The sequence below is a fragment of the Molossus molossus genome, unplaced genomic scaffold, assembly GCF_014108415.1.
Source record: "Molossus molossus isolate mMolMol1 unplaced genomic scaffold, mMolMol1.p scaffold_m16_p_10, whole genome shotgun sequence".
NCBI classification, from domain to species: domain Eukaryota; kingdom Metazoa; phylum Chordata; class Mammalia; order Chiroptera; family Molossidae; genus Molossus; species Molossus molossus.
In genome coordinates, this window is record NW_023425345.1 from 14,604,009 (window position 1) to 14,619,478 (window position 15,470).

Genomic DNA, 15,470 nt, shown 5'->3' on the forward strand with positions numbered 1-15,470 from the left:
CTGTGCTGGCTAAAACTTCTGGTTTGATATGCGGCATAAACAATATTAGTAGGTATCCTTGCCTCATTCTGGTTTTAAAGAAAAGACTTTCAATCCTTTATTACTGACTATGATGTTGCATTAGGTTTTTAAAAGGCTTTAAAAAAAAAATCCTCACCCAGGGATATTTTTCCATTTATCTTCAAATAGAGTGGGAGGGAGAGAGAGAGACAGAAAGAATATCGACTGGTCACCTCCCATACGACCCCAACCAGGAATGGGGACCAAACTGAGGTATGTGCCCTTGACTGGAATTGAACCCGTGACTCTTTGGTCCTTGGGCCGATGCTCTCACTGCTGCGCAAAACTGGCCAGGGCTTAAAAGGCATTTTTTAACAGGTTAAAGAAATTTCTATTTATTCCTTGCTTGATAATCGCTTTTATCATGCACAGAAATTGAATTTAATCAAATGTTTCTCTTATGTCTATTCAGATGATCAATATTTTTTGTACGCTAATGTATTAAATTCCATTAACCAGTTATAGCAACTGCATGAGTTAGTGGGGGTGTCTTATTTTTCAATCACCTGAAATAGCTGGTATTAAGGTTGAAATTATCCATTTCTTAAATGTTTATAGAACTTGCCTATGAAACAGTCTGAGGCTGGCATTTTCATCATGAGGTTTTTAACTACAGATTTAATAATGTCTTTAGTGGTCACAGGTCCATTCAGATTTTCTGTTTCTTCTAAGGTCAGTTTTTGTATTTTACTTTTCTTAGATTTTGTACATTTCAGCCATGTACTCAAATTTATAAATACAAAGACCATAATATTATTTCACCTTTTCATTTAATTGTGACCTTTTATAATTCCAAATGTTGTTTATTATGACTTCTATTTTCACTGATCAATCATGTCAGAGGTTTGTCAATTTATAACCTTGTGAAATACCTATTTTTAGTTTAATAATCCTTCCTTACTGTATCTAATTTACATTTCATTAACTCTAATTTTTAATCATTTACTTATATTTTCTTAGCATTCATTACTTAATGCTCTTTCCAAATGTGAAGGCAATAATATTGGATTTCTATATAAATAATCTACAGCTCAGATATTTCCACCTATATAATTTAGACTTGCCTTTACTTGTTAAATAAGTTTTTACAAGTATACTCAAAAGTATTCAATTTAACTTCCTCCTGATTCATTCACTGGTCACTGCTACAAGAGCAAAAAAAAAAAAGGGAGTAAGTTGAACTTTGTCATCTTTAATTAACTGTCATAAATTATCCAAAAACAGGATGGAAATCTAGTTTTAAAAAGTTTTAAAAACTTACTTTCTTCATTCTGAATTTTTCTCATTTGTTCTTCAAGAGTTTTGTGGTCAAAGTGGAATGCTTCCAACACTATTACTAACAAGCTGTTAAAAGAAGGTACAAAGAAATATTTGTTTAATAATATCATTTTATGATTAAAGAGACAATTTCAGTGAATAATCCAAAACTTGATTTTAAAAATAGGAAGGTTGACTATACCTGACACCCAACTTTTGATTGATCTGTCCTGTCTGTAAGACGTGAATGAAATGTTTCAAGTAATATAAATATGCTGGCCAAGAGAGATGTCTGCAAATAGCCCCAATAATCTCTGTGGCAGCAATGGTTATATTTTCATGCTGTAAAAAAACCGAGAACATCAACATAAAGCACTTGCAGATAAGATACAGAGCTCATGTGCTGCATGGAAACCTTAGGCAGCAGGTGGCCAGCAGAGGCAGGAAAGAAGGAATGCCAAACGACACTCCACTTCCACCCCAGGAAAAGAGGCTGCCAATGAAAGAATGAAATCTTCCTTCGATGGAAAGACACGAACACATCGTGGACTCTTTCCACTCAGACCTTCCCGATAGGTTCAAGCCTACAGACTACGAATGAAGTAAATTAAATGTATAAAACCTGTCAAATGTCAAAGTTAACTATATGTTGCACTGCTCAACATTCAAAAGTACGATGCCTCAAAGATCTCCCTTTTATACCATGACGGAGAACAGGAACTGGATTTACCCTCATCCCTTAACCTAGAAAATTAAGACTAAAATAAATGGAACAACAGTTTTCAGACTTTAGACATCAAACCGTATAGGACAGTGCTCCCTGACAGAAAGGAAACAAACGAAGTGCACTATATATAATCACCATGCAGAGAGGATGGTCAGGTCACAGCACAGAAGGGGAACCCCGAAAGGCCCGCTCCTGAGTTAAGAAGGCAGAGTTGAGGTTTAGCAGTCAGAGTCCACAGGCCTGAGCCCCAGAGAGGAGAGAGCTACACAAAGAAGAGAGCTGCAAAGGCATACAAAGCAGCAGAAAAATATCTCTAAAGAGAAGAAAAACCAACCAACAGAAACAGACCCAGAAATGACATGGATGATAGACTTAGTAGACAAAGACAGTAAAACAATTCATACAATTTTACTCCACATGATCAATGGAGAGAAAAGCATGAGTATGTTAAGGAGAGACATGTAAGGTAAAAGGCAATTTATGGAAATGGAAAAGACAATTCTGAGAGGAATAACATTCCAGATAGAATTAAAAGTAGATAAGGTACTGCAGAAGGCAAGATTAGTGTACTTGAAGACAGAGCAATAGGAAAATAAAGCAAAATGAAAACCATTAAAAAAAAAAAAAAGAACCTCAGTGAGTTATGGGACAACTTAGAGGGGTTTAATACACACTGGGGTCTCCCAAGGCAAGAAGGGAACCCCAAAAAAATCTTTGAAAAAAAAATAATGATCCAAAATTCCAAGTTGTATGAACATTACAAACCCATAGAGCCAAGAAGCTCAATTAACCCCAAGCACAAATAACATGAAGGAAGCTATACTAAGGTACATCAAAATCAAATGGCTTAAAACCAGCGATAAAGAGAAAACATTAAAGGCAGCCAGGAAAAAGAACAAAGATAAGAATGACTTCTTGTTGGAAATTGTATAAACCAGAAGACAATAAATAGCATTACCTCTTAACTACTAAGAGGAAAACCCCTGAAATATTATCTTCCAAAAGCAAAGACGAGAAAAGACAAACAAAAGCTCAAAGAATTCATCACCAGTAGAACTGAGCTACAAAAAAATTAAAGGACGCCTATCTTCCTTACAGGAGTAAAATGATACAAAAATGAGTTTCTGGATCTAAATATGCAAGCAAATATGAAAGATATTTCCCTTATTTAACAGATTCCTTTAAAAGATAATTGTTTAAAGCAAAAATAACAACACTGTATTGTGTGTGTGGTTTAAATCTAATGTAGGGGTAAAATCTATACAATGATAACCAATATGTCAACAGAAAGAAAATCAAATCATTAAAGAACATCCAATTAATTCAATACAAGGGAGAAAAAGAGAAAAAAGAAATAGGACAAATGAAAAATAAATAATAAGATCATAGCTTTAAACTCAATCATATAAATAATCATACTGAACATAAATAGTCTAAAACCAATTAAAGGCAGAGACAGACACTTGGGCTGTTCCCAGATCTTAGCTATTTAAATAGTGCTGCTATGAATACAGGGGTGGCACAGGAAATGAGTGGATAAAAAAAACCTGTAGTACATCTAGACAATGGAATATTGTGCAGATGTAAGAACGAAAGATCTCTTACCCTCTGAAATGACATGGAGGGACCTGGAGACCATTATGCTAAGCAAAATAAGCCCTTTAGAGAAAGACAAATATCACATGATCTCACTTGTTTGTGGAATATAATGAACAAAATAAGCTGATGAACAAAACAGATCCAGAGACACGGAAGTAGGGAACAGACTGACAAACCTCAGAGGGAGGGGGGATGGGGGTGGCAAGAGATAACTCAAAGAACTTCTATGCATCTATGCCACAGACAATAGTGTGGTGAAGAGGGTGCTGGGGTATTGGGGAGGAGGGTGTCAACAGGGGAAAAAAGGAGGGACATCTGTAATACTCTCAACAATAAAAAAATTCGAAAAAAGGGGTAGAGATTGTCAGATTGGATAAAAAAGCTACGCTACTAGAAAACAACTTTAAATGTAAAGTCATAAATAGGTTAAAAATAAGACTATAAAACGATATACCATGGTAATGCTGACCAAACCTGAATATAGTTTATTTTTCCATCTATACCACTTTCCTATTTTATTGCCATCAGACTCTGAGCTGATTGTGCTTACTGGCTCTTTACACTGGAGCTTAAAGTAGTGCTCTTTTTCTACTTAGGTAATTCTTTAAAAAAATTTTAATACCTTGAAACAATAGAGCAAATCTATCCTTTCATAAGACCATGTAATCAATACAATATAAATTCACAAATCCTGATATTACCGCAATTAAGACTTAAATTTCTCAGTAATGTCTTTCATTAATCTATTTAATCAATAAACTTTTATCAAGTCGTCACCATGTACCAGGCACTGTTCTAGGCACTATGTAGCTTAATGGTGAAGACAGTCCCAAGTTTAAATACTGGTTCTGAAACGCATGTCTTTGAGAAAGTTATGTAACCTCACTTATTCTCAGTTTCCTGTCCTGTAAAACAGTGGTAACAGTCTCTACCACACAGGGCTGAGCTGTGGTGAGGAAGCAGTACTACTATGTATTTAAGTACTTACAATAGTGCCTGTATCTAGTATAGGGCTAAGGAAAAGGCAGCTATTGTTTTGTTTCATTTCGTATGATCCATTTGGGAAGATAACTGCTCTGCTCATTAGTGGAGGTTTAATTCCTATGATACAAAAATAAAAGGATGCCATCTTAGTTATGTGATCATTTCTAAAAGGGAAAATATTCTGCCCTGGTCAGTTTGGCTCAGCGCTTAGAGCATCAGCCTGTGGTCCAGAGAGACCCGGGTTCGGTTCCGCTAAGGGCATGTACCTCGGTTGCAGTTTGTCCCCGACCCTGGTTGGTCGTGCGGGTGGCAGCCACTCGATGTGTCCCTTTCACGTCGATGTTTTTCTCTCTCTCTCTCTCTCTCTCTCCCTCCCTCCCATTCTATCTGAACAATAAAATGGAAATATGTCCTCGGGTGAGGATAAAGAAAAAAAAATTTTTTTAAAAAGAGGGAAAATATTCTGTGTTTAGTCTTTTATGAGCTAATAATAGCAAAAATGAAAATATAGCCACCATTTATAGAGCATTCACTATGTGCCATGCACAATTCTAAGGGCTTTAGAACTATTCTAAGTCTCTAATTATGGTGACATTACCAACATGAACGCCCCATCTGCACTTTGGAAAGTGTCATGGTATGAGAAGAGGTTTACTGGTTTCTAGATCTACTGCCCTACCTTGAGCATTTTCTCATCAAAAATTGATCTCATGGCATAAGGCATGATGTAATTCTGAAGAGATTTAGAACACAGCATGATTTTGCCTTCCATTAGTTGTTTTGCCAGTTTCTTCAAGGCTCTTGCTCTTCTGTGGATCTGTGAGTTAGATAAAATATGAACTGGTTACTGAATAATTTTACCTACAGCCAGCTCCACTTCAGTATCATGTCCTTTTTCCATGAAAGGATTAAGGAGTGAAATACAGTCCGTCCATGTGTTACATGAGCAAACACCTGTGTCTTGACTGCTTCCAGAGACATAATCCATAGCGTTTAACAATGGCTCCAAGGCATTTAAAGTTCTTTAAAAATGCAGAGAGCCCTGGCCAGTTTGGCTCAGCGGTTAGAGCGTCGACCTGCGGTCTGGAGAGACCCGGGTTCGGTTCCCGCTAGGGGCACGTGCTTCGGTTGCGGTTTGTCCCCGGCCCTGGTTGGTCGTGCGGGTGGCAGCCACTCAATGTGTCCCTTCACGTCGATGTTTCTCTCTCTCTCTCCCTTCCTCTCTCTCCCTCCCACTCTATCTGTACAAAAAAGTGGAAAAATATCCTTGGGTGAGGATAACAAAAAAAAAAATAAAAACAAATAAAAAAAAATAAATGCAGAGAAAGGTAACATTGTTATTGTGGTTTGTGATACCACCAAGGAAATTAGACTCCAGGAAATGATCATCTCCTACTCAAATTTGACTGATACCAAGAAGATCAAGGGACAAGTAGTTCACAACTTTTTGGAAAATTAAAACAAATCTTTTTAAAAGAGACAGAACTGACTGGAATGCTTATTTTCTGGGCAGGGGTGGAGGTGGGTGGGGAGGAAAGCATAGACATGTCTTCCACCTGAATGTGCTTCATATTCTCAAAGAAGTCCATTTCCGGATCATGGCAATCAGTAAGCTGCACCAAGTCTTTAAATTCTGGTTGATTGGGAAAGGTTTGAATTAAACAGGAAAGCAGTGTGGTATAATCCTGTTGGATACTCTGTAAATATCAAGTTGAGAAATAAAAATTATTTTAAAAAGAATTTGCTTCCTAGATAATACAAAGAAACACAAAAATGCCATTAAATTTTGGTATTTACATATGTATTTTAATTAAATCTACTGGCCAGTTCGGCTCAGCGGTTAGAGCGTCAGCTCATGGGTCACAGGTTTGATTCCCAGTCAAGGGCATGTACCTGGGTTGTGGATTTGATCCCCAGTCCTGGTTGGGGTCTATGCAGGATGCAACCAATTGATGTGTCTCTCTCACATTGATGTTTCTCTCGCTCTCTCTTTCTCTCCCTATACTCTATCTAATCAATGGAAAAATATCCTCGAGGGAGGATTAAAAAAACAAACAAACCAAGCCTGACTGCTTTTCTAAGCAGAAGTAGGGAAACAAAAACATAACAAAATACCAGAGAGTGGTACTTAAAAGATAAAGTAACAGCTGCAAACCCCAATACCTCTGTCTGGCTCTTCAATCCTTTCCTTAGTTTCTCCAGAAGTGAACGATAGATGATTTCTCTGTACTCCTTCTCCGTGACCTTCAAGGCAGCTAGCTTTCTGATGATGCTTATCAAGCACATGCTGGCATTATCACTTAAAGACATGTCTCCTAACTGGAAACAGAAAAACACCCAAAGTATCCTGTGTAATAACTACAATATGGAATACTGTTTCCTAACAAAAAAGTTTACAAAATGTTGCCAGTGCGCCATGTAAAAATCCCTACTAAGAAATGCCCCCCAAGTACTTCATTCCTAAGGAAGAACCAAACAGGGTTCTGAGGAACATAATAAACGACTGAAATACCATGCTTACTCAGAAGTGTCACTCAGTTCCAGAAAATATGATGACAGACTTTTAAAATATTTTTACTTCTCAAAGCAAACAGAATAAAAGGTTTAGTAAAGCCGTTCTCAATATTCAGTATTTGGTGATCACTGAAAATGACAGTTGGCTGGTTATAATTCCGGCGAGTTGCACTAAAGTTCCTGGTTTGAAAATGTAAAAAGTGGTACAGAGAGAGTATTTCCAACTCAGCCAACCAGGCAGTCATTCAGAACTCCTTGTGTTGAAGAGAAACCCGCCACACCCCACCAACACACACACACACACCACCAAAATAGAATTCCTTGTGTTGAAATTTGACATGATATATAAAGAATGAGCCCCAAATGGGGAGATTACTTTTCCATATATTACATAATCCTTAAAATCAGATGAATAATCATAAAATGACACAAAGAGATTACTGATGCTATCACATGGTTAACTATTAAATAAGGCCTTCATTTTCCCCATTTTGGGGTCTTAATTCAGTTCAGCAACATGGTACTTAATATAGTCCAAACTCCTTTTATTTCTCCCAAATCAAACTGTCAAACAATAAAGTCACATGACTTTGAAAAACTGAGAACTGATGTACCATAAATTTACCCTTTCAAAGTGCACAGTTCAGTGGGTTTTAATATAGTCACAAGGTGGTGCAATCACTACCTAACTTCAGAACATTTTCATCACCCCCAGAAGAAACCCTGTAGCAGTAAGAAGTCACTCCCCATTCCTCCTTCCCCCTGTAGCCCCTGGTAACCCCCAATTTATTTCCTTTGGATTTCCCTATTCTAACGCACTGCTTTTGGACTTATTTTATTTTATTCAAAATCTCAGTGTTTCAAATCATGAGAATAAGAATACAGTCTCTGTCAAACAAAATATTCCACAACTAAAAGGAATTTTACACTAAAAAAACCCTTGTCCGCCTCAAAACACAAATGAAGAAATTAGATCATGTAGTTGTATTATCAAAACAATAAAAAATAATTCACAAAGTTTTGCTCTAAAAACCTACCTCCAGATTATAGAAACAATTATGCATAACTGGGATTAGGTAGTCAACGTCCACAGTTTGCATCCCTTTGACATAAGAGGTGATGGTCTGGAACGCTGAGAAGCGGGCGTCAAAGTTGATATCATCCAGATGTCTTTGATCAAAGGCATTCAGCTGTGAGAGATGCCATTGAAACCATGTAAGTGGAGGTATATAAATCGTAAGTAAATAAAAGTGGTAACGCTTTTGAGGCAAAAGAGAAATGAGATGTCTTTCCTTACCTTGACAACATCAGTAATATATTTTAACCCACTCTCAAAGTCAGAAAGCGTCTAAAAGGAATGGAAACAGTATATTAGTGAATAAAACCTTCACTTTTCTACCCACTCCCGTCAATCCCCTGCTCCCACTCACAGGGGTGATTGGGGTCAAATGAATCATTACAGACCTGGAAAACTGTACAAAGCAATTGTCTTGACAGCTTGTTCTTAATAACGGAGAAGAGTTTTGCCAGGGGCTTCAGGAAGCTTGTGGGCTCCAGACAATGTTTTAACAGGTTCTGTATTGTCACGAGAATATCCACCTCTGTATCCTTCAGAAGAAATATGAAGAGAAATTATATTTCAGTAATTTATAAAACTGGCCAACTTTAACACATTATAGCATAGAAAACAAATAATTATAAGAAGTAAAAGTGGTCACTGGAAGAGTTATTCCATAGTCTTTTAAAAGTTCTTAGCATTTTAACACAAAACCCACAATAATGTCCACTAACAGTTTCTCCCTTTAATTCTAATAGAAAATATCCCGATCTTGAAACAAACCTTCTTCTGCTATCAGTCAAAAAAGAGCCAAGAAAAATGAGCCTGCTGAAGAAGCATGCCCGCCTCTGGGTGTCCACAGATCTGTGGTCTTCGACGCGGAACCACTATGTAACAGCAGGTGGCAGGGTAACGACGGAGGCCTTACAAACGAGTTCGAGCCACAGGAAGACTGTTTTAATCAAGACTGAACTAGGGTGTGAAAATTATGTCAGAAACTCTTGCTATGTCTGAATATTAAAATAGTCTGACGTTTCGTTCAGTTTTGCCACTGTGATCCATATTTAAGATTACACAATGCACTTTCTGGTTCCAGATTTGTTATTGATCAAAGTCAGACAAGAGAAAAAAGATCTGAAGTGGACGAGAAGCTGAATGAAGGAAAACGAGGGCTAACACTGCTACTGTATCGGTAGATGATAATGCCTCCACATTCCTGCCCGCCCCTACTCCTAATTCTGCCCCAATTTTTCTCTTCTGTTTTCAATTTTATATTTCTGAATAAAATCTTTTCACAAACACTTTAAGACAAATACATCAAAAAAATCTAATCAATAAAATTATTGTTCGCAAATAACCCTAATAAAGCGCCATTTCATTTTTTTTTTTTTAATCCTCACCTGAGGATATGCTCCCATTTATCTTCAGAGAGAGCGGGAGGGAAGATGGGAAGGAGAGAGAGAGAGAAAGAGAGAGAGAGAGACAGACAGACACATCGACTGGTTGCCTCCCACAAGACCTGACCAGGGCCGGGGATGGACCTGCAACCGAGGTACGTGCCCTTGACTAGAATCAAACCCGTGACTCCTTGGTCCGAGGGCCAATGCTCTAACCGCTGAGCCAAACCGGCCAGGGCATAAAGAGCCACTTCAAAGACAAAGTCAATGTCCTGTGCATTTATACCTGAGGAATACTGCCACGGTGGAGGAAGGGAAGGAGAAGTGTAATAAGTAGAGAGCTTTGTTCTTTGTCTTTCATGAACTTGCTGATCCTAGAGAAGGAAAAACACTGGTAGGTAAGGAAAATATACAAGTTCAGAGTATTTCTCTAAGGGGTCGAACCGTCAGTGATCAAAGACTTTTAAGTATGTATAAGAATTTTAACTCAGTTACTTAGCAGTGCGCACTCCTCTCTCCAGCTGTAGGCTCATGGCTACTCTTCTACTTCTTCTGTAACACTAACTGTGTAGGTGAATTAGAGTGCACTCCAACGCTATAATCTGTCAATTAGTAATTTCTTACTTTACAAGGAAGTAACATTTTTAAGTGCAAGACTTTAAGACTATATAAAGTAGTTCCACTTAACTCTCACCAGAGCTCTACAATGTAGGATTTATTAGCTCCCTTTCCCAGAGAAAACCGAGACTCTGAGAAGCTGATGTCATCTGGCTGGGAAGTGGCAGAGCAGGTCTTTAAACACTGGTCTTTCTGATGCTAATCTGCCATCATCTTCCCACTACCACAAAGCCTGTGATGAAATTTAACGAGCATACTGACTGTGGTCCCTGCTCTGCATACTTTAGAAATACAATATACATAAAATATTTAAAAGAAGTGCCTGGAAAATTCCAATATACCATTTACAAAAATAAACAAATAAACTTTCAACAACTAAGTCCTAAAACAATGAAAGCTTAAGATAGAGTCATTTTTTGAACTCAGGTTTACCAACCTTGCTCTTTATAGAAATCACAATTATATATACTAGGTCTACTGCCAAAGAGAATCTTTAAAAACCCTTGCGAAATCTTCTTGACTCTTAAAAAACAAACACATTGTTCTTTTAAATTATTTTTATCAAACTAAAAAAAAAATCAAAACTATATGATCTCATGTAACTCAAAATTTTAAGTGAATAAAACATGCAAAGGTGAAACAAGCAAATCTATTAGTCTTCTTCAGAATTTTGAAGTCTGTTCTCTTTTATGGGTAAATGAAGGCAGATGCCATAGAAGGTTTCTAATGAATACTCCAGCAGAGAAACAAAATTCTACATTAACGTAAAAATAAAGGGCATTCAAAAATACTGAAATACTGAAAATTAAAACAATGGAAAAACTAGATATAATTTTAAAAAATTTAAACCATGGATGGTAATGTTATCTTTTAAGGATAAGGTATCACTTACTTTGAAAGAATGCCAAGTTCCTTACTGACTTGGGCCCTGTTCTTTTTCTTTTTCACCTTTTCTGTACTTATTGTGGTTCTACTGAGATACTGGAGAATTGCAGGTACATGAGGTAGAATTAATCGTCCTCCCACTGTGATAGACTCTGAAATAAACAGTGACAAATGTTTTGGTTTTAATTAACTACTCTCTTACAGGATAATTGTACAACATCTTCGGAATGACAGGCAAGGAAAGCTCTCAATGACCATGAAAGTTTAATAAATTTCAACTCTAAAGATTAAATAACTTTCTTCTTAGACAAAATAGCTATATCGTTAGCTAAATGAGAAATTTACATAAGAGATCCCCGAGGCTTTATTTAAACTATTTTTGGCAGCAGTAAAAGAACTACTAAGATAATATGGTAGGAAGACTTCAGAGACATGACGGTGGAAATCCTTTGGTGACTTCCAGAAAGATGGTCGAGCTTTCTGAAGCTTAAGTAACCTGAAAATCTACCACTGCAAAGAAAACTCAGTTTATATACATTGGTATTAATTTCTAGAGGAAAGAAACTTTTTTTTTTTTTAATCATTACCTGAGGATATTTTTCCATTAATTTTTGGATAGAGTGGAAGGGAGGGAGAGAGAAATATCGATGTGAGAGAGACACATCGACTGGTTGTCTCCTGCACAACACTGACTGGGGATCAAACCTGCAACCCAGGTATGTGCCCTTGAATGGGAATCGAACCAGCAACCCTTTGGTCCATACACTGATGCTCTAACCGCTGAATCAAACTGGCCAAGGCAAGAGGAAAGAAGCTTTTAATAGCATAAGTTATTAAGAGACTCAACTTCTACTGTTTCCTTTCTGAGGGAATAAAGACTACATCAAAGGTGTAAGAATCATTTGCTTTGCGCAGCACACCTACCATCTGCACTTTCTGCGTACACACATCCGGTCACGGGCAAGCTCGAAACTGTTTCTGTGGGCTCAAAATCCGGAATAGTGAGGAGGTCATCGACCATGTCCATCACGATACTGGCTGTGGCTTCAGAGAGGTTCTTTGCTGAGAGAAGCGCAAAAACATTGACCAGGATATCACATTCTGGGTGCCCAGGTTTCTGTTTAGCCAGAAAAGGGAAGTATCTGTAAGGAAAGATATTGAAATAGTCATCTTATTTCTCAATGTTTATTTCTAAAAATATCTTCCATATGAATTTTCATATTGAGTTTAACAAATACACGTGTGTGTGCATGAACCTTAATAAGATGCTCAAAAGGAAAATTATTTTCAAGTCTAAAATTCGATGGATAATAATTTAAGGCACCCCACGAACATTATATTATTTAGGCACTTATTACACATTTATCATCTAATCCTCATGACATCTCTGTGAGGTAGTATCATTATCCCTACATTACAGATGAAGACACAGACTTGCCCAAAGCCATGAAGCTAGTAACAGGTAAAGCTGAGATCTGAACCACAATTTCCAAAGTCTAAGCCTTTTCTAAAACAAACGCATTGAAGACAGGCTATTTTTCAATGACAAGCCTAGAATGTGAATGCTTATGACTCAAATAAAAGCAATGTCCTAGAACATGGGAGTTAGGAGTACAGGCCAAAACGAACACTTGCTGTGTCAGGAAATGCACTGTTCAGAGATTAGGGTCATCTGTGAGGGTACGTGGATGAGTCCACCTCCAATATCGAAACACTCACAAATGATGAGAGCATCCTGGCCCACAGGAACACACCAATTGGGTAAAGGGCACAAAGGCATTCCATTTGAGAGCAAATCAGTAGTTGTTTTAACAGTCAGAGATGTAATCCTAGTAGGAAGGTCAAACTCAAAATATTTATCAGTACTGGGAAAAGAGCTCAGGCATCTGAATATACTTCGTACTGACAAACTGATAGAAAATCTCGAAGGGATTATATTCACATCTCTTTGTCCAATAGATATTGGGCCCAGTATGGACAAGCACCAAGGATGACCCTTTACATATTATTAATGAGGTAGGTACTGTTATTTCCATTTTATAGGCAGCAAAACTAAAACTCAGAAAGGCCGACTTTGCCGAAGAACACACAGTGGTGCTAAGACTTGAAGCTATGGCTCAGTCAGCAACTTTAATCACTTAGTCAACACGTATAGAATATCAGCTCGCCTTGGATTAAGAGGGTAACTCTCTGTGGAGGAAGATACAATAATAAATACGAAATGGTCTCTGTCCTCAAGGAGCTTTTGGTGGTCAGCGGTGAAGACTGACGAGTGCAGTAAGGACAGTACGTGGTCACAGGGTCTTCCAGACAAGGAAAGAGCGCAGGGAAGGAAACACTGAGCCATGCAGGGGTCACCGTGGCCAGAAGCAGGGCTGCTCTTCAGAGAGCGGCCAGGGACAGTCCCAGTTTATGGCTTCGTAATTTGTTGCATCTCTTTTACCCTCAGGAATATTTGAGTTTGGACAACAGATTTTATGATCACTCTAGTTAATAAGAAAGATTTTGTTGTCTGGAATGCACCTAATTTAACCTGAGACAATTTAACCTTAGTTGTAAGCAATGTCTGACTGACACTATATAAACTGGAGCCACATTTCAAGATAAAAATTCATTTCTATCAAGTGGTCCTGAAACATTCATTAATTCTTCCACACACAGCTACATATTCATATCTACTGCTATGGGGGATTCAAGAGAAGTTAACCCTTCTAAAGATTTCTATCAGGTGTTAAATAGGAAAGAAAAAGAAAATTCTGCCACCTATCTCCTCTATTACTACGTGCTCCTGTTTTTACTCCAAACAAAAATGAAAGAGAAAACGCAGAAGACAAGAAGGTGGCATCCAACGATGAGGCTCTACACCTTGAGAAGGACCCAACTAACATAAAACCGAGTCACTACCATGAAAGTCCTTCATGGCTCATTTGCATAAAAATTATACAATATAAAATATTTCTCAAGTGTGCCTATGAAGTGCTGCTTATAAATATCTAGCAATAAAACAAGATATGAAAGTGCATCCCCAAACTGGGAAATAAATTAAAAGAGTCCTTCCTACCAGTAAAAATATAACAGGCTTTCCTGAGGAGGACAATGTCAAGGTCTTCAGTTTGTCTTTGAAGACTATGTAATGACACAGGGAAATAAGACATAATGACACACGAAAAAACAAAGTCAAAATCAAAAGATCATCCAGTATGATCCCAATTTTGTAAAAACCGATGTCAAGATTTTAGCATCGTTGAATCAATAATAAAATATTTTCGCCTGGCTGGTGTGGCTCAGTGGTTGGGCATTGACCCATGCACTCGGTCACCAGTTCAATTCCCAGTCAGGGCACATGCCCAGGTGTGGGCCAAATCCCCAGTGGGGGGCATGCAGGAGGCGACCAGTCAGTGTTCTCTCTCATCAATGTTTCTATTTCTCTCCCCCTCTCCTTTCCTCTCTCTGAGATCAATCAATAAAAAGTAAAAAATAATAAAAAAAATTTTCTTTTATTCTACCTTCCATTCTTCAAAATAGATTAGGGCAAAATTAAGTCTGTTGCCATCATAGAAGTAATGGCATAGGTCAAGTTTCCACACTTCCCAGTAAATATGCATTTGGTCTGTAACACAGCCTCTTTGAACCATCTAAATAAAGGTTCTGTAAACAGCTCATAATGTCCTCAAAAGGATGTTGACCATGAGAGCTTATGTCTAGTTTGATGGAATTTTACAAAGAGTAGAAGACATGTAGAAAATCTAAAGAGCCTGTGAAATTTTTCTGATTTTAAGCAGCAACTGAGAAAAAATAAAATAAAATGCTAATTACCAATCAGCTTTTATTTTTAAGCAAGCACGTAGAAAATGGTAATATTTATGTACTGATATAACTATTGGGTGTGTTTCACATTCTGTTTTTTCCCTTTGCCAGGCCAAATCAAACTGCTGACACAATTATTAACCATGGGAAGAAGATCCCTATCAATTCCAATACTTCTAATTTTCTTCCTTCCTTGGTACGTGCCCCATAGCGGGAACCCAACCTGGGACTCTCTGGTCCACAGGCCGACACTCCAACCACTGAGCGAAACCAGGCAGGGCTAATTTTCAGCTTTTAATGAAACTGTAAAAATAGCAAAATGTATAAGTTTTGATAGAATACTCTAGAATTTCAATTTGCATTAAACTACAAAATGTTATTTTACCTATGTTTCCATTTTTTAAATTGTAAATAATGCAAACACTCAGACATATCATGAAAAGTTCCCCTTGCTCACTCTGGCCCACCCAAACCTCAACATGCTATAGTAACAATAGCTGTTTCTCATGTATCCTTCTAAACATTTTTCATTTCACTTTCTAACTGTATATATGCACAAGCATTT

The 15,470-nt window shown here is 37.6% G+C and overlaps 1 protein-coding gene across 1 annotated transcript in view; it reads right to left on the minus strand.

Moving 5' to 3' along the window:
* Nucleotides 1-15,470, minus strand: part of UTP20 (UTP20 small subunit processome component) — a 96,470-nt gene that overhangs the window by 28,190 nt on the left and 52,810 nt on the right. Inside the window, exons 30-40 of the mRNA XM_036250972.1 lie at nt 12,023-12,240; nt 11,106-11,250; nt 9,882-9,969; nt 8,606-8,749; nt 8,439-8,489; nt 8,179-8,331; nt 6,791-6,946; nt 6,184-6,324; nt 5,307-5,444; nt 1,520-1,659; nt 1,322-1,404 (exon numbers count right to left, since the gene is read on the minus strand). Coding sequence (XP_036106865.1) covers nt 1,322-1,404; nt 1,520-1,659; nt 5,307-5,444; nt 6,184-6,324; nt 6,791-6,946; nt 8,179-8,331; nt 8,439-8,489; nt 8,606-8,749; nt 9,882-9,969; nt 11,106-11,250; nt 12,023-12,240 — 1,457 coding nt within the window. The remainder of the gene's footprint in view (nt 1-1,321; nt 1,405-1,519; nt 1,660-5,306; nt 5,445-6,183; nt 6,325-6,790; nt 6,947-8,178; nt 8,332-8,438; nt 8,490-8,605; nt 8,750-9,881; nt 9,970-11,105; nt 11,251-12,022; nt 12,241-15,470) is intronic.